Genomic DNA, 23,441 nt, shown 5'->3' with positions numbered 1-23,441 from the left:
GCAACGACTTAGCAGATAGCGTGAAATTGGACGTGATTTTCTATTCCGATAATTGCTGCGACCAACAGAAGAATAAATTTCTTATAAGCATAATAATGTACGCTGCCCCTAAGTTGGACCATATCAATACCATTGCCAATCAATTTTTAATAAAGGGCCATACCCAAAATAAGGGTGATAGTGTACACTCAATTATTGAGAGTAAGGATTATGATTTTATTTTACCAAAAGCGTACAAAAAACGTAATGGTATAGCAGAAAAAAAGAATTTTAGAATTAGTAGAAAAAAATATAATTCCAAATTATTACCGACCGTTCTATGAAGGACTGTGAGATAGTTTTGTGAAAATCTCAGATTCTCTCCAGCAATACTCAGTTTATTTTCTTTTCATTTTATTGGTTAAGTTTACTTATAGTTTATTCCCAAGACTGCTCTACACCAAAGCTTTCTTATATTATGTATTTGTCCTCGCTTTCCACGAGTTTTATTATAATAAAAGTTTTATTTTGTTTGTATTTTATTCGTATTATGGCAAATTCGATTGCTTTATTGCTAAGCAACCATGACATAACTCACCATATCATGATTATTGTCTCGGGAATAATGAATGAAATCATAATTAATATCCTAATACGCAATTAAATTCCATTTTTTTATTTGAGTTTGATAGTGTGTTATTTTGAACTCTGATGGTAAAGGTAAAACCGACACTAAATTATTACAGTGTAAGATATATAATAGAACATCCTCAACAAGACTATAGTTTTGAGATGTGTCGTTGTTCTTGTAAGCCAGGGATATATTCAATAAATTAGTTTTTGAAGTAAAACATATAATAATGCAAATAATATAAGTTTAATAATAGGATTCTTTAAATACAAATATAAAAAAATCAACCTAACTAGGATATGTTAATAAATAATTAGGAAACTACATTGTTAATAGTCAAGATAAATATGTTGATAAATAATAATATATAATTAATATTATATATTATTATATATTAAATACTTTTACCAGATGGCGGTTGTTTCTGTGTAAAAATAATTCACAAATGTAGTACTCAAGTTGTAACTTAATTCTCATTCATATTAGTAAGACCCACATTGAAAAATAAAAATGCAAATTGAAACCTTGTTAATGTGAACCATATATTTGTTTGTCTATAACGTTTAGATGGCCTACGTACTGAAATTCGTTAATCCGAGTGCCCCGATGTAAGCCACTAAATTAATATAAGGTTTTCTCTTCCTAATTAACAAAGTTTGGGACAGAAGCTATTAATTTACTGACTTCAAAATTTTATCATTATAATATTTGATGCAACAAAAATAGTTATAATAGATTTGTCTGATTTTAAGTCTTAAAAGATCTTTTGAAATTGGCATATAGATAATTTTGTCAAAAATATTTATGTTGTAACTTATGGTAGAATGTATAAGCACAAATGTGATTGCACACTTATAGACAATTTAGTAGCAGCAGCTTCAATAGTCTGATCTTCACAGCTAAATTTAATCGAGGGGGATGATTCACTGACTGGAACTACAATTCATAATGATTTAGCAGATATGAAATGTTTTGAAACATAACTTATAGTGATTAATGGATGCCAATATGTTATAATTAATTAAAATTTACCCCTATGTTTCCAAGCTTCAATAAACCTTTTGATGTATCATTCTTAGTATGTGGCATTCAATTAATTATCTGGGTAAATCTTCAATCTTGAATATCTTATGATAAAGTCATAATAAATTTAATTATTATTCAATTTAAAATAAATATATTAACAAGTGAAACTATTCCCCGTCGAGACAATTTAATTGCTCATTTAAAAAATCCACCAACTGAGATCCAGTAATAGTTTCTTTAACTACATGACCTGTTATTTCACCTAACTTCACGGCCAAAATGTGCTTACATGTTATAGCATTCCTCAACTCTAAGACTTGTAAACGGAAAATACTACAGTTACAAAAATTGATGTTGTCAAATATGGAATACTGCTCATGTTTAGTAATTATTTTAAATATGCTCCTTGAGTTATCAGTAAGACTATATTTTATAATTTTGCATTTCTCCAATAGTTCTGTAGCATCTACTAAATGTTCTCCAAAAAATGAATGAAAAACTTCCAGATCTTGTTCACTAACTGAAAATAATAAATATACTTAAAAAGTATTCACTTATGTTTCATAAACTTGAATGCAAAGATAAAAACTAATGTCCAAAAAACTCCCTTAATTTAAGTACAAAACAAATAAAAGTTTCTTAAATTTTGTAAGTTGCTTGAAAGCTTACTTTGCATATTTAGGAAACAAACTTCGAAAATACTCAACTTTATTTGCATTAGTTTCACTGAAACAGATCTAAAATGTATCTAGGGATTCTTTCTAACGCCAACAAAAACAAAAAAAAAGTCAAAACAAAACCACTCTCACTACATTATGTTACTAGGAGTAGAAAGCTATAATTATTGTTGAGCCCAGATTCTTGCACTGCCAAGGTGTTAGTCGAGGCTGTGCAAACTGAGACACATATAATGGGTCTTCTGCCCAAGTGATATATACTATTTTTTCTTCAAGCGTAAAAATAATACATTGAAATTCTTCTTCTTGAGGCATTTTTACAATACACTTTTCAAAACTGACAAACATCAAAGTAAATAAAAATGAAATGGCAGTTCCTGCCTAATTAGTTACAATGCCCATAAGACATTGCTATCGTTTCTCATTATTTTGTTACTAGTACAATGGGTGACCATTACTGCCGAAAATAATATAGATATTATTATACGCTTTAAGAAAAAATCAACTATTTACCCCATAGTCACTTGACGTAGATCAGCGGCTTTTTCAAATTGCTTATTTGTATGCAGTATGAAACCTAATGAAAGTATCTAAATTATTTAGCTTACAGCATCCTGTCACTGAATAGGATATTTCCACTTCTTTTAAATAATCAAATGCTAGGTTTGGAACAAAGCTTGGTTCTAAATTCATAATAAATTATCATAGTCCATATCTCCGACATATATTTAATACTATTCAATATATGATTTTTCAGACATTTGAATTTTCATAACCTCACTTTTCAGTAAATGTTGTGTCTAGCATTGCTAGGGTCGGCAACTTAGTTTTCAGAACTATTAGCGAGCTTATCAAAAAATCAGATATTATATCACAGATTTTATTTCAAATTCATTTGAAAAAATGCCATCAATACATTTTCCACGAATTATTATCTATGACATATCAGTCAATGTTTGTACTAATATAATTTCAAGTGCCCTGTCACTTTATCCAAGGCACTTTTGGGTGCTGGACCTATAGCAATTACTGTCCTGGATCCAGGAGCAACCTGTGTTTGGCCAGCGTCTCTTATGATACTAGATAAAATATTCTCCACCTGTGCTGCTTTATGTAATGTTAGTAGTTCTTCTTCAGAATCTACGCGGACTGCTATCTTTGTACCTCCTATAAAGTTAAAAATAGCATAAGAATTTGCAACTAATTTTAGTTTGGAGCACATAGAGCATTTTAATACAACTTACCATATCTTAGCCACTTTTTTAAAAGAATTGGTCGTTCTTTGAGACATTTGGCATATGCAGCTACTGCTGCATGTCCACATTGTGCTGCTACTTTTCCTTTTTGCATTTTTAAATCATTTCGTACACCCATTATTAACCTATATTCATCTTTGGGATCCTCAAACTAAAATTATTCTAAAATGAACAACATAATTAAAACTCACTTCAAACATTTTTCTAACCTCATATCTTTCCTCCATTTCATTTTTCCATATATCCTCACTGGATCTATGTTTTGGTTTAAATCTTAAAATAAAATAAGCTGAAGTTACTCCAATTCCTATTCCTGCACTAAAAATTGTTAATGAACTACTGGTAATTATTCCCATATTTCTATCTTAAATATTTAGATATTGTGACTAATGTTCCAATCTATTCAATCGGAAAAGAAACTTCGTCTTCTGTTAGGTGTAATACAAATAATCTACTAGCTGTTTGCATAATGGATGGAAATATGTGTTTAGTTGTTTCTCTAACAATCTTCAAAAAACACCTTATGTTATAATCATTGGATCAGAATAAACAGTATGAAGAGCAGAGCAAACAATTAGCTAAGATTGAAATCAAAATAGCTTACGGTTCTGAAAATTATTACGGGGACATACTAAAAAAAGAAGAATGAGCATTTAACCTCTCAAGTTCAAAAGTTAAAAATTCTATATGTTAAAGTAGATAATATTTATAAATTTTTCAAAATATGCAAGTTTCCTTTTTCAGAAACTATTTAAAGCTTTTTCACTGCTATCAACATTTGCGCTTTAATTCCCTTTTACAGGGAAATCGTTCTGGTGAGATATATAATCAATTTTTAAATTGTTCAAATTTCTTCAACTCTTTATTTCTTAGATCTTTTTATATGTTTTTCTTGATGAATATTCTTGATTTTAATTGAAAACATCAATTTTTACTTGTTTAAACTTTCTATCAAAGAGATATAAAATCAAAAATATTTTATCAAAAAAGAAATTATTTAGATTTTCAATAAGTTCAATCAAGTTGTTTGAATTTCATAGAAGATATTAATATCTATTATCGCATTTGACTCTAAGTTGTTTCTTAGTACTGAATGATATACCATCCTACATTGCTCTGTGTCCCGAATTAACTGAAGAAAATGTAGATTTAGCTAATAATTTAATAAATAGTATGGCCGTAATTCCAAACTTTTTATCTGAAAATGACGAAAATTCGATTTTGGCTGAAATAGAGCCCTACCTTAGAAAAATGCGATATGAATTTGATCATTGGGATAACGTAAGTACTTAGGTAATTAAAATTAAGTTAAATATTCTACCCCACAAATATTTTTATGATATTTTAGTTGTATTAGTTTATTTGATTATTTAATGATTTATTTCCAATTCTAGGCTATTCATGGGTTTCGGGAAACTGAAAGATTAAAATGGAATGAGACCAATACCGAAATTCTCAATAGAGTAAGGAAACTTGCATTTCCTCCAAATGTAGCTCAACTTAGGTTTGTACATATCTTGGATTTGGATAAAAATGGATATATTAAGCCACATATTGATGCTGTGAGAGTATGTGTTTTGTTGTTACTTTTCAAATCATAGAAATATTTATCATCAAATCCACTACTCTAATCAGTAAAATCAGTAAACTAATTACTGATAACATTTTACAAAAATTTCAAGAAAAATGTCAATAAAGAGCTGAATTATTTTTTTAAAAATGTACAGAAAAAATATTAAGAAAATTGAGTTGGAATATCTTGAAATGTTGATGATATTCATACTGAACACACTGTTTACAATATTACTATCCCAAGGTCTGGGAAATCGGCGTGCTGGGATATAATGAGTTAACATCAAAGGAGATTAAAATTTCCAAATCTTTAACTTCTGTCTTTACTTTATTGATACATTCTAACAAATTCTTCACTGAAAAACTCTCTGGTTTAATGAGTATTGTAAATAGTGCAGTGGCAAACTGCAAAAAAGTGGCAATTAATGATATAAGCAAGAAAATTGGTCTGTTGGGCAGTGATGCCAAAAGAAAATTTTAGAGATCGGAAGCCCCTCGAAATTCGCCATAGGAGGGGCAGGGGGTGGATCTTTGTGGTTACCCCCCATCAAAAAGTGGGGTTAGCAATTGTGACGTTCTTATGGTTGATTTTACATATATACAATATATCATTACTTTCAAGATACGACCTTGAGAAGTGCCCAAAATTTCAAATTGAAAATTTCCCCATTTTCCGATTTTTGTGAAAAATACGTTAAAATAGACCAAATACATTTTTCAGGATCGAATTTTCAATACAATATTCGAGTAGTAGAGGTCAAATATGACATTTTAATATGTTTTTTATACGTTTTTTAAATATTTTCTTCTCTGTACAAAATGTGAGGAATTTTGAAGCATTACAAATAGTAGATATGGTGACTAGAGACCTCGAAGAATGAGTTTGTTATTGAGCCTTTTACTAAATTTTGTTTAGCATTCAAGGAGTCACAATTTTTCCTAATCCACCCCCTGCCCCTTCTATGGTGAATTTCGAGGAGCTTCCGATCTCTAAAATTTTCTTTTCGCATCACTGCCCAACATACCAATTTTCATGCTTCTATCATTAATTGCCACTTTTTCTTTAAAATTCACTGTTTGCCACTGCACTAGAACCTTGTCACTAGTACTCGATATATCTTGAGTACTGAATCCTAATAATTGTGGAAATGATATAATAGAATAAAATTTACAATTAATGGAAATATGTATGGAGCAAAACTATTTCCAATAGAAAAATTAATTTTATAAACTAGAAGAAAGAACAGCTATATTACCGTTTATGGTTGAACTATTAGTAATCCAACAATATCAAAACTCTATATCTTCCTAAAATTCACAAACCTAGGAGGGCAATGAGAACTAATGCTTCAACAATTTGTACACCAAGTCATAATATTTCCAAATGATTTTCAAAAGAGTTTGAAAACTTATCCATCTAATCAGAGTTTTTCAGTGAAGAAGCTGCTAGAATTTATGCATAAAATGAATAATATCGAAATTAATGATGGGAAATTTTAATCTCATTCAATGTAAGCTAATTATTATATAACAACGTGCCGTGCCGATCCTGCACACATTGGGGTATCTGTACAAAGTACTAGCTACTTTAATAATTAAGAATAGTACTAGGCTACAATTTGATGTGTTTAGGAAAAACACCGCTTTGTGTAGGTACATCCTGGCTGATTCTTTCCATTGCATCCGACATAAGATGGCTAGTTTCCAGTTCCTGGTACATTGTTTAATTCATTTTCCACTAAAATCGAATGGTGCAATAAGAATAGGATTTTTTTGAGGATGAGGCTGTACTCAATGGTTATGATAAGAGAATTGTAAATAGGTTAATTAAACTTCATAGGTTTAAGAATCCTGTTTGTGAAACCACCTATTTCATTGGAAGGAATCTTTACCAAAGTGTTTTGTATATCCAGCAATTCATTGAAACAATTGTTTCGGAAATTCCAAGGATAAAATACCGGATTTTCACAAGAGTGGTATTTATGAAATTATCTGTAATGATTGTGTTGGGCAGACTAAGAGGTGCGTTAATTTCTGGTTGAAAGATTACATAATTAATGTGAAATTGTTAAAAAATGTGTCCAATAACAAATTCTTGGATGCATTTGAGTTTACTTTAAATAGGGACAAAGGGTCTATTAACTCTATAGTATAATAGTTGAAGAGTGAATGTGAAATATCCTGAAGAGGTTTCCCACTGGAATTATTTTTCACAAGAGTGAGTATATTGGTGAGAGAAGTTGGTATAAATAGATGGGTTAAGTTAATGAGTTTAATAGTATTTTCATTCTCTAAAGACCTGGCCATCAAAATGAGTATCAGACAATGTAATTGTGTTGGTATAGTGGTAGTATGAACAGAGTGCTTGGTGGAAGTGAATGAGTATCTTTAGGTGCCTATTTGCACTAAATATTTGTATTGACAAAGAAGTATTTTATGCAATATTAAATACAGCATCATCGGTATAATGAAACTAAATATGAATTGGAATCTCAGGTTTGTAATGTTATGGCCAACTTTGAAAATAAATTTAAAAATAGAAAACAATAGGGCCATATTGAATTTCGAAATACATATAACTAAAACCAAAGAACTTGTTCAACAAAACAAACATCTCAAAGTATTGAAAGCAGATAAATCTAATAAAACTATTACTATGAAGTCAGAAGATTAAATTGATAAAATACTGAAATTATTAAATGATAGACAGCTTAGATCAAAATTAAACAGGATCCTATGAACTCGTGTCGAAAACAAAATAATCTCATTTGATCATGGAAAGAATGTCATCATCAGATAAAAAAATTGGAAATTAATATTACCATACTTATCAATTCTAATTGAGAATAGCTTAGGTGAAAAATTATCAACATTAATTGGATTTTAAAATTAAAATTAAAATGCCAAAATTTTAGATTAAGAAACAACTAATCTTAATTATAAGTTTATATTTATATCACCCACATAGTACTAAGAATAATTCAATTCAAAAGTGTCCTGGTATTTCTAATCCAATATTTAATGTAGTAAAAAACTTCAAACTTTTTCCTAAAAACTCATATCCTTTAGATCTTTTGAAACTAATTTAATATTATACTCCATTGACTACGATGTGAGGCAAAGCTGCAATATATAAATTCAGCGAATGCGCACGTGATTCGAGTGGTCGGTGGTTCGAGCGCACAGATTATATAGCAGGGCGCAAGAGGGTGTAAAGACAGTACAGTCGACTCTAGTTAATTCGAAACTCGAGGGACTCTTATAATATATTACGAATTATCGAGTGTTTGAAATACCAAATGGTTCGAAATTTGTGACAGAAAATAAATAAAACTTCGAATCATTAAGTAATGATCACTTATTATTTATTAACTGCTATTCTATAACAATGTCAAAAGTTTAGAGGTACATTCGTATACATACATGTATTCATAATGTGAATTAATTAATCTTTCTCTCTGTTATACTGGTTTGCCTGAAATGATTTTTCATCATTTTCGTTTTGTAGACAGAAGCTTTGTAAGATATCGAATGAGGATCTTACTTCCTTAACTGATATCTGTCCCAAAGGGATGTATCGTCCTCATCTTAATCGTTACTTTTTTCATTCGTATCTGTCGCAGATAGAATTTCGCCATCAGTTAAGGAAATGTTCTATTGCTGGTTCTTCATCATCCTTAAGTATTGGAAGATCTTTTAAGAAATCTGATTTTTTTAAGCAGTTGAGAATCGCTAGGGGTGTTACAGCTCTCCATACCTTGTCAATCAGTAAAATAGCTGTCAGAACCGTGATATTTGCAGTTAGCTGCTTGTCGAAACATTCTAAAACGAGATTAATAATTTCTTTGCGATAATCGACTTAAAATTATGGATGATCCCTTGGTCGAATGGTAGCAATTTGGAAGTTGTATTTGGCGGAAAGTAGAGTTCAACGTTGGACAATGTAGGAGGGCTGCTGTGGACAATGCAATTGTCTAAAAATAGTAAAATTTACCGCTTTTGTCGTTTCATGTCTCCATTAACTGTTAAAAGCCAATTGTTAAAAAGTTCTCTCATCATCCAAGCTTTTTTATTAGCACGATAATCAGTAGGAAGCAAACTGCATCATCAACACTTCCACTTTCCCCACATACTTTTTTAAACAACTACATTTCTCTTTTTGAAATTTGTAAGCCATCCTTCACTTGTCGCAAAGTTTTTGATGCTTAGAGTAGACGTCAACTCTTGCTTTTTCCTTCAACAAGTTTCCGCTAATAGACAATTTTTGTCCTTTACACTGTCTTAACTAAATGACCAGGCTTTCTTCCAAACGAGGAAATTCACCTTTAGTAGTTCTTTTCCGTACTCCAGCAGTTTGAGCAGCATTAATTTTCTCCTTGTCCTTATGGTTGTGAGAGTACTCGGAAGAATTTTGAATTCTTTTGCAACATCACTTTTCTTCTCACCTTCTTCTACTTTTTCGATTAACTTCTTCTTTTTAGCAATCGTCAAACATACTTTCTAGGGCTCATAACTAAGACAAATTTTTTATTTGTATACCAACGAAAGAGTACTGAATGATAACTAAACAAACCCATTCGTGAGAAGTGTGTGTGTCAAATAGTCAAACTAATTATAACAGAAACAAAGGCTCGTGTACGTTGATACAGGTTTGAACTTGTCGTAAAATGGACTTACAATCTTTCTGCCTCTTTGTAGGGAACTCGTGATAACTTTCAATGATTGAGAGGTTCGAATTATCGCAGGTTTGAATTAACGAAAGTCAACTGTATCTTCAATCCCTGTATTTAGCTTGAAATGTTTATTACCGTGAATAAAAGAAGGAAAATTGTAAAAGAGTTAACAACAGAGTAACAAAGAATTAATACTTTCTTATCAATGTGATTATAGTCATAGTCTCCTAACCTAACCCAACCTAACCTAACTTAAGCTAACCTAACCTACCCCAACCTAACCATCCTTAAATTAAAAGGCTTTTTTGTGAAAAATTCAAAATACGCCATTTTTCAATTATTATCAAAAATGCACTCATTCTTAGAAAAAATAATTTTTTCTATCAATTTTTGTTCATTATTTTATATAATATTGAACATTTGCTCATTTTGGAAAATCTTAGATGTTGCTGATGATTTTTCGTATTGACTTGATAGTGTCATGTTAATGATAATGATAATAATAATTATTCGAAAGTTCGTATGTTTGCCAATCTCTAGGACTTACTTCGGCAGATTAAATTTTCATGTGCGCTCGTCGAAACGATCTTTCGGAATCGACACAGGTAGTGTGCGCTAGATGCACGAAATGTTTTCTAAATGTGCTTGTGCGCTCTTCGGACCCCACAAAATTCAGCAGCTTCCAAACATTCTGGAATTTATATTTGTGTGTTTTTTATTTCAAATTATTCAGTCAACATGAAAAAAAATTCTATCGGGAATTATATATTGAACTTTCTAAACTTTATTTCTAAAAAATTTTATTCACAATAAAAACACAAGTGACAAGTGTTGAGTGAACTTAATTAATCTCAACGCTCGATTTAACAAAATTCATTGAAAGGTGTTTACAACAATTCCTATTTTTAATAAAATAAATGCTGATAAAGTACGAGTTATGAAATTTGCGTATTAATTTTCAAAGTAGTTCGGGTTTTTCTAGATGTCACTCCTCCATCCCTAAGAATGAAAAATATTTTTGAAGTCCTGTCCTCCTTCTTCAATTTCGAATTTTTCTTTCTTCTTTTCTTCAATCTTCAGCTTTCTTAAAAATCTTCCTTTGAATTTTCGAATTAACCAAAATGTTAAAATAATTAATACAATATATTATTATTATTGCAAATAGTACAATTGTGTATTTCCTAACGTAGATTAAGCTAGCAGAGTTAATTTTGAAGAACTGTATTAGATATATTCAGGAATTAAGTGTTTTTTATGTGCTAATTATGTGCTGGATTTACAAATTTTGTGCTCTTATAGATTTTCTAGAAAAGCAAAATTTAGAATGCGCTACCCATACGTGTCAAGTTGGCAGAGCATTATTCGAAAAAAACAAAATTACGAGAAAGATCTTTGCATAGGAATTACGTGCTACTCATGTGTTGAATTAAAAAATTTTACCTAATTTTTTTTTCTGAAAACATTCAAATTTACATATTTCCGCCAAGCTAGCAGAAAACTAGCTTAATAAAATATCGCAACAAAAAACAATTTACTTATAAATTACGTGTTCTTTATGTGCTCGTTAAATAGGAAATTTTGGCGATTCTGCCTATTTGCGTATGGTGAGCAGGGGCCATTATATTAGGAATGACTCGTGTCGAAATGCGAAGTGTACAAGAATTACGTGCTTTTTATATGCTTTTCGCTTTTTCCATGTATGATCATTTAAAGTCTTTTTTTTATTCTCTGTAAACACGTATCCGTAATGTTTTTAGAAAAAATAATTAAGTAAAAATTTTTATAATTCAACACATGAGTAGCACGTGAAAAGCACGAAATTCCTTTACAAGGATCTTACTCGTAAATTTTTTTTTCGAGTAATGCTCTGCCAACTTGACACGTAAGGGCAGCGCATTCTAAATGTTGTTTTTTCTGCTAGCTTAACCTACGTGATTTCCTATTTCTTGAATTGGTTTTATGTTTTTAGTAACTTTATCAATTTCGTAAAGTTTTTCAAAACATTTTCACTTAAGTGTCTTATACATTTGACTATTTAAAATTTAATTTTGGCAAAATTATTGACTTTCCTTTTTTCATTTGTGTATTTGGCTGAAAAGATTTCATTTTCTACTTGAATTTTATAGTTTTCTCGAATTATAGATTTTTTATTTTTAAGTAACGGTCCACAGCACATTTGGATAACGCTTTAGTTTCTGAATTTGTCACTAGTTTATTGAAAGTTTACATAAATCACTTAACAGTTTGTAGGAGAGCGGCCATTTAACAGTTCTATAGTACAATTGTCTTTGAGTTTAAATTTTTCTTTGCAATAATATTTTTCTTCCAAATTAGGACTTTCTTCTTTAAGTTAACTTCTTCTGGAATTTTAGCCAAGTAGGGTTGTGAAGAAATAATTATTGTTTGATTTTGGATAATAAATGAAGTAGTTTTGTAGTTTTGGATTTTAGCAAAGATAATTTTGGACTTGGAAAAGGTTACTTGAGCCCAGAAAGAGATAATATGTCAGAATTTTACTTTATCTTGGAATTTGTTCTTCTTTATAAATAATTCATAAATATTTTATCATTTCTAAAATTTCTTGACTAGAATTGTATTTAAGTTGGAAAATTTAATTGCGTTTTCAATATTATAAATTAATGTGATTAGATTTTGACAATCCAGATTAATTTACGAAATTGTAATATGAAATGTAATGAAATTATTTTATAACCACTTATGAAATTTTTCTAAATTATTCATTTTCCAAGTTTTTGCTAGTTAAGCAATAAAGTCGTTATCGATTTATTATAATGATCTATTAATTTTTTATGTAATGATATTTGCATATTCACTTCTTGAATTATTTATTTTTAATTTTGTTGTAAAATATTTATTGCATTATCATATCTTTCTTCATCATCGGAATCAAGAGTTACAAACAGCCATTTATCTATTTTTCCTTTTTGATTTTTCGATGTCGTAGACATCGGTTCTGGATTAGGTAATTTATGCATAGGTATTTTGTTTCATCGGAAAACATTTTTTCTCGGAACAAACACCTGATCATTGGTTGGATAATTACGAAATTGTTGTGGTGAAGGATTTATATTGATTGGTTGACCAGGAAAATTATTGTACTGATTATAATTATCATTTCATCGGTAATTGAATTGATTTCTGTTATAATTGTTATTATTATAATGATAGTTGTTTATTGATTTATTATTATTATACTGATTATTGTAATCATTTCTTATTGAGTTTGATTTAAAATTACTATTATTATTTCATCCTTTCGGCTCATAAAATTGGCCATAAAGTTTTTCGAAATTCTCAAACTTGTCAACATTATTGTGTGTTTAGATTTCTTAGTGTTTTAATATTTTAAGTTACATTATGTTAAAAAAGTGTCTCTTCTTCAATTAACACCACCTGAAGTTCCCTCATTATATTTATTGCTGGACATTATATGAATTTTGAACTTGCAACAGAGATTATTAATAAATATAAATAAATACCATCCTCTTGTAACATTGGATACCCAATATTTGTTAAACAAATACATAGATTTTGATTATTATGGATTATGGATTCATTACAAGATTATTATAATTTTCGGTAACTATGTACTATGTTTAAATGACCAATAATATAGGATATTTCTATATTCAGGCACTTTAAAACAAAATTAAAAAAAGAGTTTGCTCCGATGGCGTAAAAAATAGGGGGATCAAAGTGACAACTAACCCTGACAGCGCGCTACTGGTTAAATTTTTCCAAAGTTTTTTTATGTCAAAATATTACTCTAATAAGGAGCATATTGGTCACCAATTTGAAAAAATAAATTTAAAGGCGTTCTTGATTTATGGCAAACTTTTTATTTCGTATCCCTAGATCAAAATGAATCATTTATTGAGATTTCTTTGTGGTAAAGCGTTGTCGATCGAATATAGAAACACCCTGTATATTGTATAAAATATTTGTTAGAATTAAATTCTGGCAGTATTCGGAAGTAAAATCATCCCAAATTTCTTGTAGTATTTCGTTTAATTCCATGACAGTTCTAGCTGGATTTGCACGCAACTGCTTTTTCATTTCATGCTAAACTGTTTCTATTGGTGATAAATCTAGACTACTTGAAATCCACTCTAAAAGTGGAATATTGTTGTCTGAGAATCATTTTAAGCCCTTTTTTTGACTTATGGCCTGCTGCTTTATCTTACTCAAAAATAAAGGCTTTCCTAGTGATTAAAGTTACTTCTCTTGTTGGCAATAATAATTCTAAAATATTCAGGTACTTTTCGGTATTGACAATTCCGTTTATGAAATGCAGTTTTCCCACTCCTCTTGCAGATATCGACCATAACAGATGCCGGAAATTTTATTTTCCGCTTCAAACAATCTGGATGAAAAGCTTCATTTTGTTATTGAATAACTCTACTTCGATAGTCAACCACGCAAACTTCAAAACGAGACTCATCACTCCAATGTATACAACTCCATTGTTCAAAATTCCAATTTTTATGCTCTTTGGCCCATTTAAGTCTATTTTTCTTTTTGATTTGAGTCAATAATGGCTTTTCCTTGGCCTATGTAAAGAAAATTTAAATTTAGAAAAATATGCATTAAACCAAGGTGTTACAAAATTCACCTTGTATGTCCGAAATCCTAATTTTTGAGCCTCTCTGTGACATGTGGATCTTGAAACCCGCCTACCCACTGCATTACTCCAAAGTAACAAAGTGTTTTGTTGAATTATTCTTTTTAACGATCGTTTATCTTTGTCTGACAATTTCGATTTTCTCACGTACCCGCGAACTATATTTCGAACACTGTATTTTGACATGTTTCCAACTTTCGCGATTTCTGAGCTCTTTTTCCCATTTTTGAATAAGTTTATTATGATTAACCGAATTTTTTCATCAATAACTTTTCCTCTACCCATTTTAAAAATTATACTCACCTTATTACTTCAGAAATCTGTCACTTAAAAAAACATTTTGTGAAAATATGACTTACACAGCATACTTTATTATTTGCGTATTTCAGACCTAATGAAACTTTGAACACAATTTTGAAAACAATGAAATATGCATAAAAAATTATTATCAACAAGACCTATCTATTTCCATCATATTAAATATCATTCAAAATATTTGACAATATTCATCCAAAACCTATTTTAGACGTAAAACTAAAAGTTTAAACATTTTACTAACAGCTACTTTTTGGCATTTTAAAATAAAGTTTAATAATTTCGAATTTTTCTAAGTGGGCCAACTGAAATGGGACGGGTCTCGTACATTCTTGAATAATATACGAGGATATATTGAAAAATTCTTAACCCAACAAAATTTCAATGTCAAAATATTTTATTTCTCAACATATTCTCCTCTTAAATGGATACATTTATTACAGTGAACCTGCAATGTCTCTAGACATTTAAAAAAAAATGTTTCTTCTTGCTCGGCAAACCAGACCTCCACAGCTTTTATTACATTCTCATTGGAAGAAAATTTATGATCTTTTAAACTTTTTTTCAGTTGAGGAAAGAGATGATAGTCGGATGGAGCCAAATCTGGTGAATAAGGGGGGTGTTCTAGTAATTCAAACCCTAAATCACGAATTTTTTGCATGGCAACAAGAGATTAGTGTGCTGTGGCGTTGTCCTGAAAAAACAAAACACCTTTGGGTAGCTTTCCGCGTCTTTTCTCTTTAATTTTTTCCCGTAGAGTGATAAGTAGTGTCGAATAGTGATCTCCAGTTATTATTCTACTCTTATCCAAAAAATCAATCTTCAATAGAAAATTTACCTCTTTTGAAGCTTGCAGTCAAATTTTTCACGGTCGCATACGAAGGACATTGATCACCAAGGGTATTAAACATATCTTCGTGAACCAGCTTACCTCTTAACCCTTTTAAATTGAGGTACTTGATGATTGCTCCATACTCCAATTTTTCGATTTTCTCAATTTCGGCAAACATCTTTTTTCTTTTAATTTATTGCATAGCTCTGGTTTACTTTTTTGACATCAAACTTCTAATAAGTTATTGTTCGTTGCTATGGTAACGCAATATTTTGTTTATGCATGGAACTGGTCTAGGCTAACTAGATATCAATACATCCTCGTACTATTATTCAATATCTGAAGCGATTTCATTAAATTTATTTTCAGTTTTGTGGTGACACCATAGCTGGTTTAAGTCTTCTCACAGATAGTGTAATGAGGTTGGTTAATGATAAAAATAAGAACCTATACGCAGATATATTACTGAAACGAAGATCTCTGTATATAATGAAGAATTTTGCGCGATTTGATTATACACATGAAATATTAAGTAACGAACGTAGTGTTTTTAAAGGAGAGAAGATATTTAAAGATAGAAGGATATCAGTGATTTGTAGAAATGAACCAGATCCAGCTTATAAAACATAGTATATAGTGTCATTTATTCTAAATTGTTATAATTTTGAAGTATTAAACTTTGAATAAAAAAGTTCCAAAATAAATTTTTTGTTTTATTTAGTAAATGAGAAGACCAATGAGGCTCCGATCTATAATTTATTTAGGTAGGTGAAGTGATCGTGAGAAGTGTGATAGGGATAGAAATCTTTTTCAGCTAATTACGTATGAAGGAACAGCTGACGCTTATAATAATTGTGATGGCTGCATGGAAACACGGACAATAATAAAATCTGAAATTATTTTCATTTCTCATTCTTTGTTCAAACGTTACTTTATACAAGTATAATTGTAATTTTGTTTTTAAAAAGAAAAATTTAAAGATTTAATATATAATAATAATATGTTAAAAGAATAGTATTGATTATGAAAGTAGCGTACGACAAGGGGCAAACAAGTTGACAGTTATTCGGAAAAACGTCAAAATTCAATTCAATTTCACCCTCACGGCTTAAAAACAATTATTTTTCTGCCTATATGGCGCGACGAATATTGAACTACATCCGTGACGCCTACGTCTGTCGATGACTAGCAATTCTAAGAGGGAAGCGTAATCTATCGATCAGTTTTGACTTACTTAGGTCTTGTCAGGACGTCGACATGTCTTCTCATACACACTATGGCACAATAGCACGCTGATACGTGGTCCCGAAATTTTCGACCCAACAAAGGGAATAAAATAAAACAATCTCGCAGTGTTGCATAAAAAACGTGGTCAAAATTGTCACCTTGGATTGGCCAGTCCGTAGCTCCTATAGAGTATTTATGGGAAGAACTTCAGAAAAAAATTGGCGTTAGAAATTCTGCATCACACACTAAATCCGATCTCAAAACGGCGCACGAAGAATGGGATAGCATTGAACAAGATCGAGTAGAGAAACTCATTCGATTCTTGAAAAAGCGATTAGGGCCATGGTAGGGAGCACTCAATATTGTTAGGTTAATTTCAAATGAATTATTATTTTGACGTTTATATTGTATAAGATTTACTGTTAATTATAACCTTTTTTCATTATTCAAGTTTCGTTTTAATTTAATATCTTTTCTTTACCAAAAATAATTACTTAATAACAAAAGGGCCCACTCATTATTAAACAAAGACTAATGGCTTTGAAATGTTGAAATCAGAAAAAGAATGGAAGCTACAGATTTTTGCTAGAGACTTTCGACTACGAGCGTGCTATTTGAGTCGATTTTCTTGCTCATAAGTATATATGATTTATATTTCTTCAGCTATTTCCTAAACTTGGATTTCGCATTGGACACCTTATGTGCGTATTACGAACTTATAAACTCTGGAATTGTGGCAACAGGAGCAGGGAATCATGAAAGAGGACCAAGAGAGCAGAGCGAATGAGTTGACGACCAATCTGTAAGGGCCTTTTCCTTTCCAAATTTCTATTTATAAGGATTTTGATATAGGTAAATTCTAAACACGCGAACAATTGCTTATTATGTATATTAATTTCAAGTAATTTTCATGAGTAATTTTGATGAAATAATTAACGGAATTTCATATATAGAAACAGATATCGGGCATAATATTAACACTAAACCGAATATTGACAAACATTTTATTAATACTTAAGAAATATAGTCTAGTCGAAAAGTGAGTTTTCTGCCAAAAATAGTTACGAGTCTCTTAAAAATATGGTGATTAGTGCTTTGGATTCAGAATTTAATTCTGAGAATGGGGAATTTTTAGCTATATTTTCAAAAATATAAAAGATAATTGAAATTTGAAAAAATATCCTAAAAGAGGAAATAATTTTATTAAAATAAGTTTCGACTCCTGGAGTTGAAACTCCATTATTTATAATTTTAATTTAACGTTAAAATTTTTTTGTTGAAGTTATGTTAATTAATTAATTTTTCGTAGACTTGAGTTTTCATATAATCTCGCAAACATTTAAAAAATTGGTCTATATTTTTTTTCTTTTGTAATCTCTTCTTATATAAATAATGAACAAGATTGTTATAATGATTTTTAAAATTTATCAATAATGGAAAAATCCGCCTTATGTTATAAAAAATTTTTTTCTTAAATTTTTATTTTTGGCTATTTTTATATTAATTTAGTAGCTTGGCTAAAAAATTTTTAACGTTTATTGTTTAAAAAATTTTTATAAACAAATAGACTAGTTGAATATTTTTAAAAAATTTCTTTGCCATTTTATAGTTTATAACTGTTTTTTTCATTTATCCACCATTCAAATTATTTATTAAGGAATATTTTTTTTAAAATCATCATTTACAATTCTCAATACTATTATGAAAAAAAATTTTTTTCCCTTGAATTTTAATTGTTTATTTTATAAATAATTTGTTATGAGCAAGTTTATATTTTCATTTTATTTGTTTTCCGCAGCTTAAAAAAATTAAAAATACAGCCATGCACATTAAAAATATTAAAAAATTCTTTTTTTATTTTTTATTGAATTTTAAAATACTTTACCCAATAAAAGTTGCAGTGGTCAACTATTTTATCAACTGTCATAACTTCTTAACTATTAATAATACGGTCTTTGATATTCAGTACAATCTTTTAGATAAGTAATTTTCGATATCCATTACGGTTCTATTTTTATAAGCATTTGTTTATAAAATAAGGCATTGCTTGAATCTTTAAACGATTATATCTTTTAAACTATTAAAGTTACGATTTTTATGATTCAAGACAATTTTATAGAGTTGGACTATTGGACTATTCAAAAATAATTTGTTTATATTTCTCATTCCATTTGCTTATCAGTTTTTTTATTAATTCTTATTATTACACAGTTAAGTGTAGTGTGTTAAGTGTAAGTACATTTTTTGGATTTTTATGTCCTTATTATTTAATCCAATGCCAATAATTTATGTTGTTCTCACTTCTTTTTTTCAATTTTGGAATTTTCAATTTATTATTCAATGTTTATTAAATGAGAAATTCAAAATTTTTGATCGTTGCGCAGCCTGGCAGGAATTAACGGAATTGAATGAAATTTAAACAGACCTGTTTAAAAAAAGAATGAAAATACTTACTTGTATTTGTCGTTTATGTTTATGATTCTATAATCTATTGTTTAAATTTTGAAAAATTTTGGATTTGCTTAGAACAGAGTATCTTCCCACGCGTTTTAAAATTATTGCAATTTTAAAATTAAAAACTAAAAACTTGAGAGGAATTTTGAAAAAAAGATATTCGGAGGAGTGTATAAGTAAAATTTTTTCATAAATATTTATTATTAAAACAAAAATAAGTTAACTTAAATGCATACAACTGTTTAAAATTAATGTTTAAATTTATTCCCTTCTAAAAATTATTTTTTTCTTCATCGTTTTGGCACTGGCTGCTCATCTGATAATGATGGTTGACTTGGTAGTTCTTCAGGAAACTCGTTAAAAATTTTTTAGTCAAGCTACTAAATGCAATATATCAATATAAACAGCCAAAATTCCATTTTTGATAAATTTAGTTAATTAACAATTCTTCATAACTATAACAAAAATCGAGTTAAAAATTTTTTCTGCAAGACTAAATTCCTTTAAGTGACTAGATGACACTATAATTTATTCAAATTTTTAAATTAATATTGAATGTTATAAAAAAATTATTTTGTAATGCGTGATTTGCCTGGCCGCGGCGCCTAGGCACCAAAACGGTCGCGCGGAGCACAATTTTCAACGTTAAATTAAATAAATAATGGAGTTACAACTCCAGGAGTCGAAACTTTTTTTACTAAGATTTCTTTCCTCTTTTAGGATCTTTTTTCAAATTTCATTTATCTTTTATATTTTTGAAAATATAGCTAAAAACGGAGACTCCCGTTTTTTGTTTATAACAAATGAAATTTTTAATGGCGGATAAATTCAACAATTCCCCATTCTCAGAATTAAATTCTGAATCCAATGCACTAATCACCATATATTTAAGAGACTCGTAACTATTTTTGACAGAAAACTCACTTCTCGACTAGAATAATAATAAATTCAAATTTAAATATGCCTCAAATGAATTGAACCATGATATATTCTCAGTAGTACTACAACAAGAAATTCTAAAAATGTTACTTGTTTTTATTTTTAGAGAGAAATGCTTTATTGTCAAAAAATTGTAGACAAAAGCTTGTAAAAAATAAAAAACAAACATGAAAATAAATAAATAAAGATAAAACAAATAAAATAAAATTTCAGTAAACAGAAGAAAACCACAATGAGTAACAAAATTATAGGTAATAATTAGTATATAAGTCTTATATAAGTCCATAGCAGTAGTCCAGTATGCAGCATGCCCGTTTACAGAGTAGAAGGCACTTTATAGTAAATATATCCTCAAATTATTGGAGGAATGCGGGAAACGATTACATATATCGATTTCTGAACGTGGAGTAGGTAGATAACAGTCGTGCGTTCCTAAGTGGATAGCCGTGCAACGACCTTTTTGAAACTTATCTGAACTAAACAGCGCAAAACAGGAGGAACTTGTATATAGTAGTAAGCATAACGAGACGGAAAACGGGTGCCAGCCGACATGCTTAATCAGCAATTGAAATTTTATAAAGTCACAGAACGCATGTTTTTTATGACTTTTTATAACAATATCCTTATTATTGTAATTATTATTAATTATTATTTACTTATATAATTTACATTTGCGGGGTTTTTTAATAAAAACTGTCTTTTACGTTCTTAATTTATTTAAATATTATACACTACACTTAAGTAACTTATAATAATTCACTTATTACTATTACTCAACTAACTTAAATAATTTATTTAAATTCTTCGATTACTTTGCTAATTCGTTTTGTTTACTACGACTGTTCATTATATGAAAATCTTGACACTTTTTGCCAGGTAGGTCGCCGATTTTCTTCTTTTCATTGCCGAATAATTTTTAGGTGAGGATCATTCTCCTGATCTTCTTTGATCCTTGAGGATGACCATTCTCCGTCGAATGTCGAATTAGTGGCTGGGCAATATCTCCGAATTTTCTTATTAATTTTCAATAGTACGTGCGAAGTCAAAGGAAACTCCTAACTAGATGTTTATCGGTTATTCGTGGACATCGCCGTATGGAGGTAATTTTCTTTGGATCCATCCACTCTTTCATTGCTAACTCTATGGCCTAGATAGTTGACTCGGTGTTGGAGTAGCTGGCACTTCTTTGCGTTTAGCATGTTGTTTAACTGGCGATAGTCCACGTAGAATTTCGTTCTTCCATCCTTTTTCTACACGACTACTACTGGAGACACCCATGGACTAGTAAAATGGCTTTATTACTTTCTTCTTTTCCATCTCTCGAATTATTCTTTCAGAATCCTCTCTTTTTGCTTTTGGAAGTCTGCGAGCTAGTTATCTGGTTAACTTATCACCACCAGTATCGATTTTGTGTTTGACGGCTGATGTTCTACCAGTCTTTCTTCCTTTTGTTATAAATAGGTATCGATACTGCAAGAGAAATTTCCTCATTCCCCTTTTATTAGCTGTGTTCAAGGATTGACCAGCTATTGATATTATCTGTTCGAATTGGTCATGGGGATGGGTTGTCGTCGTTTGGTGGACTACAGACATTACTGGTACGCAGGATCCAACCCTAGCTTCCTTTTTGATGGTACCTTTTTCTTTGAGCTTATTAGATTGGGTCTTATGATGGTTCTCCATCCACATATACACTGTTATTGCGACATCTGAGAAAAGCTATCAATATGAGAAGGTCTTTGGAACGATTTTGGGCTGGTGCTGTCCCCTTGTGACTCGTTCTTTTCCCTCTGTTTGATCAAAAGTATGGTATTCTCAAAATGGAATTCAGTCAATTGATAGTGTTTATATGGGAGATATTACTCAATGAAGTATTTAGTTAATTAAGTGGCAATGCAATGTTTGTAGTTATCAGGTTAGTGGGTTCCTTGTACCGTCATTTACGCGATATTTTTTCAAGTACTTCAGGGATGTAGCTCATAGAGTTTTTGTGTTTGAGGATTCCATTTAGAAGTTAAAGACAAATTTAACTACTTATAAATAAGTTTTGCACGAATCAAATGGTGTAGACAAAGATGTAGATTATGTTAAATGAAAGATGCAAATAGTGTCATTAATTAGTTAGTTTTTGCATCATAGAATAAATGATTCCAGTTCACTCGTTTAGCAACAACTGTTTTTGTTGATAGAGTGATTAAATACTATTTTAGAAGTTCTCACCGTTTCAACCAATTTGTGGATGATTTCCAGGCTCTTAGAGAAACACTCAGTCTATATTTGATCTGTCACCCACTAATTCGTGTTTTTTGGGGGCTTAAGGTATCTGGCGGGCGCTGTTCTTTGCTTTGTTTCCAGATCGTTTCTGTCGACCGTTTCATTTGCTTTTTCAGGTTAACATCAGCTGCGCGGATAATCTTTCATCAATCTTCGTCCTTAACAAAATGTCTAAAGCTACCGAAATATTTGGGCTCTTCACATAATACTTTCTAGTAGGCTTGCTAAAGTTTTGGAAATGTTTGTGTTGCATTCACGATACACATACACAGGTAGTCTGACTTGTCGGTTCTAATTTAGCACGTATCGCGTATGACTTTACGGTGTAATCAGAATGTTTTCTTGGCCATTAAGATTAGGTTGGAGTTCTACGTATATACTGGCTTTTTGTGCGTTTGTGATATTTTTTTGTTTTTAGCAGTTATTATACAGTTAACCTAATTGTTATTATTTTCTTTTGAAAGATTGTACTTTTTATTATGAGATCATAATGCCGCACATATGCATAAACACTAATCGCAATACCAAAGAAACACGTATTAAATACCTTGGTTTCTAAAAAAAAAAAGACTAAACGAAGTATTAGATAGGACCTTGTGAGGGTAGCAATAATTTAAAATATTGTAAATGAATGTCGTAACTCACAAAATAACACACTCAAATCCTATTTTTTTTTTTCAATAATTATACTTACTTATTTTATGTTGTTGTCGATTCACTTGTAGAATTAACACATCACTCAATAAGTCGTGTGATTAAACATTTTTTTTTGGCAATAATCGATTTTATTCATCTACTTCAGGAGCAATACAATCATTCCAACGCTTCTGTAACTTTTCGATGTCGTGCTTGTAGAAATATTTATCTTTTGTCTCAAAATAGGCTTCAGTTTCAGCGATTGCTTCTTGATTCGATATATGAGGCTGTTTTTCCTTGAGTTTTGC

At 30.1% G+C, this 23,441-nt stretch overlaps 3 protein-coding genes across 3 annotated transcripts; 1 reads left to right on the top strand and 2 right to left on the bottom strand.

Annotated features, from left to right (window-relative positions):
• Positions 1-1,138: 1,138 nt before the first annotated feature.
• Positions 1,139-3,061, bottom strand: LOC130447744 (zinc finger SWIM domain-containing protein 7-like). Its single transcript, XM_056784725.1, has 2 exons — positions 2,922-3,061; positions 1,139-2,156 (listed from the first exon to the last, which is right to left on the bottom strand). Exons 1-2 carry the CDS (start codon positions 3,004-3,006, stop codon positions 1,804-1,806), a joined length of 438 nt encoding a protein of 145 aa, XP_056640703.1. The 5' UTR covers positions 3,007-3,061; the 3' UTR covers positions 1,139-1,803.
• A 118-nt stretch (positions 3,062-3,179) lies between these two features.
• Positions 3,180-4,227, bottom strand: LOC130447743 (peptidyl-tRNA hydrolase 2, mitochondrial-like). Its single transcript, XM_056784724.1, has 3 exons — positions 3,779-4,227; positions 3,558-3,720; positions 3,180-3,480 (listed from the first exon to the last, which is right to left on the bottom strand). The coding sequence occupies exons 1-3, from the start codon at positions 3,923-3,925 to the stop codon at positions 3,275-3,277; spliced, it is 516 nt and encodes a 171-aa protein (XP_056640702.1). The 5' UTR covers positions 3,926-4,227; the 3' UTR covers positions 3,180-3,274.
• Positions 4,228-4,244: 17 nt separating this feature from the next.
• LOC130447742 (alpha-ketoglutarate-dependent dioxygenase alkB homolog 7, mitochondrial) lies at positions 4,245-16,307 on the top strand. Its single transcript, XM_056784723.1, has 4 exons — positions 4,245-4,384; positions 4,657-4,850; positions 4,964-5,137; positions 15,973-16,307. The coding sequence occupies exons 1-4, from the start codon at positions 4,294-4,296 to the stop codon at positions 16,231-16,233; spliced, it is 720 nt and encodes a 239-aa protein (XP_056640701.1). The 5' UTR covers positions 4,245-4,293; the 3' UTR covers positions 16,234-16,307.
• Positions 16,308-23,441: the final 7,134 nt, after the last annotated feature.

This window comes from Diorhabda sublineata, chromosome 8, assembly GCF_026230105.1.
Source record: "Diorhabda sublineata isolate icDioSubl1.1 chromosome 8, icDioSubl1.1, whole genome shotgun sequence".
NCBI classification, from domain to species: Eukaryota; Metazoa; Arthropoda; class Insecta; order Coleoptera; family Chrysomelidae; genus Diorhabda; species Diorhabda sublineata.
Note: the sequence above shows the minus strand (reverse complement) of the source record. Positions and strands in the feature narration are given on the sequence as shown.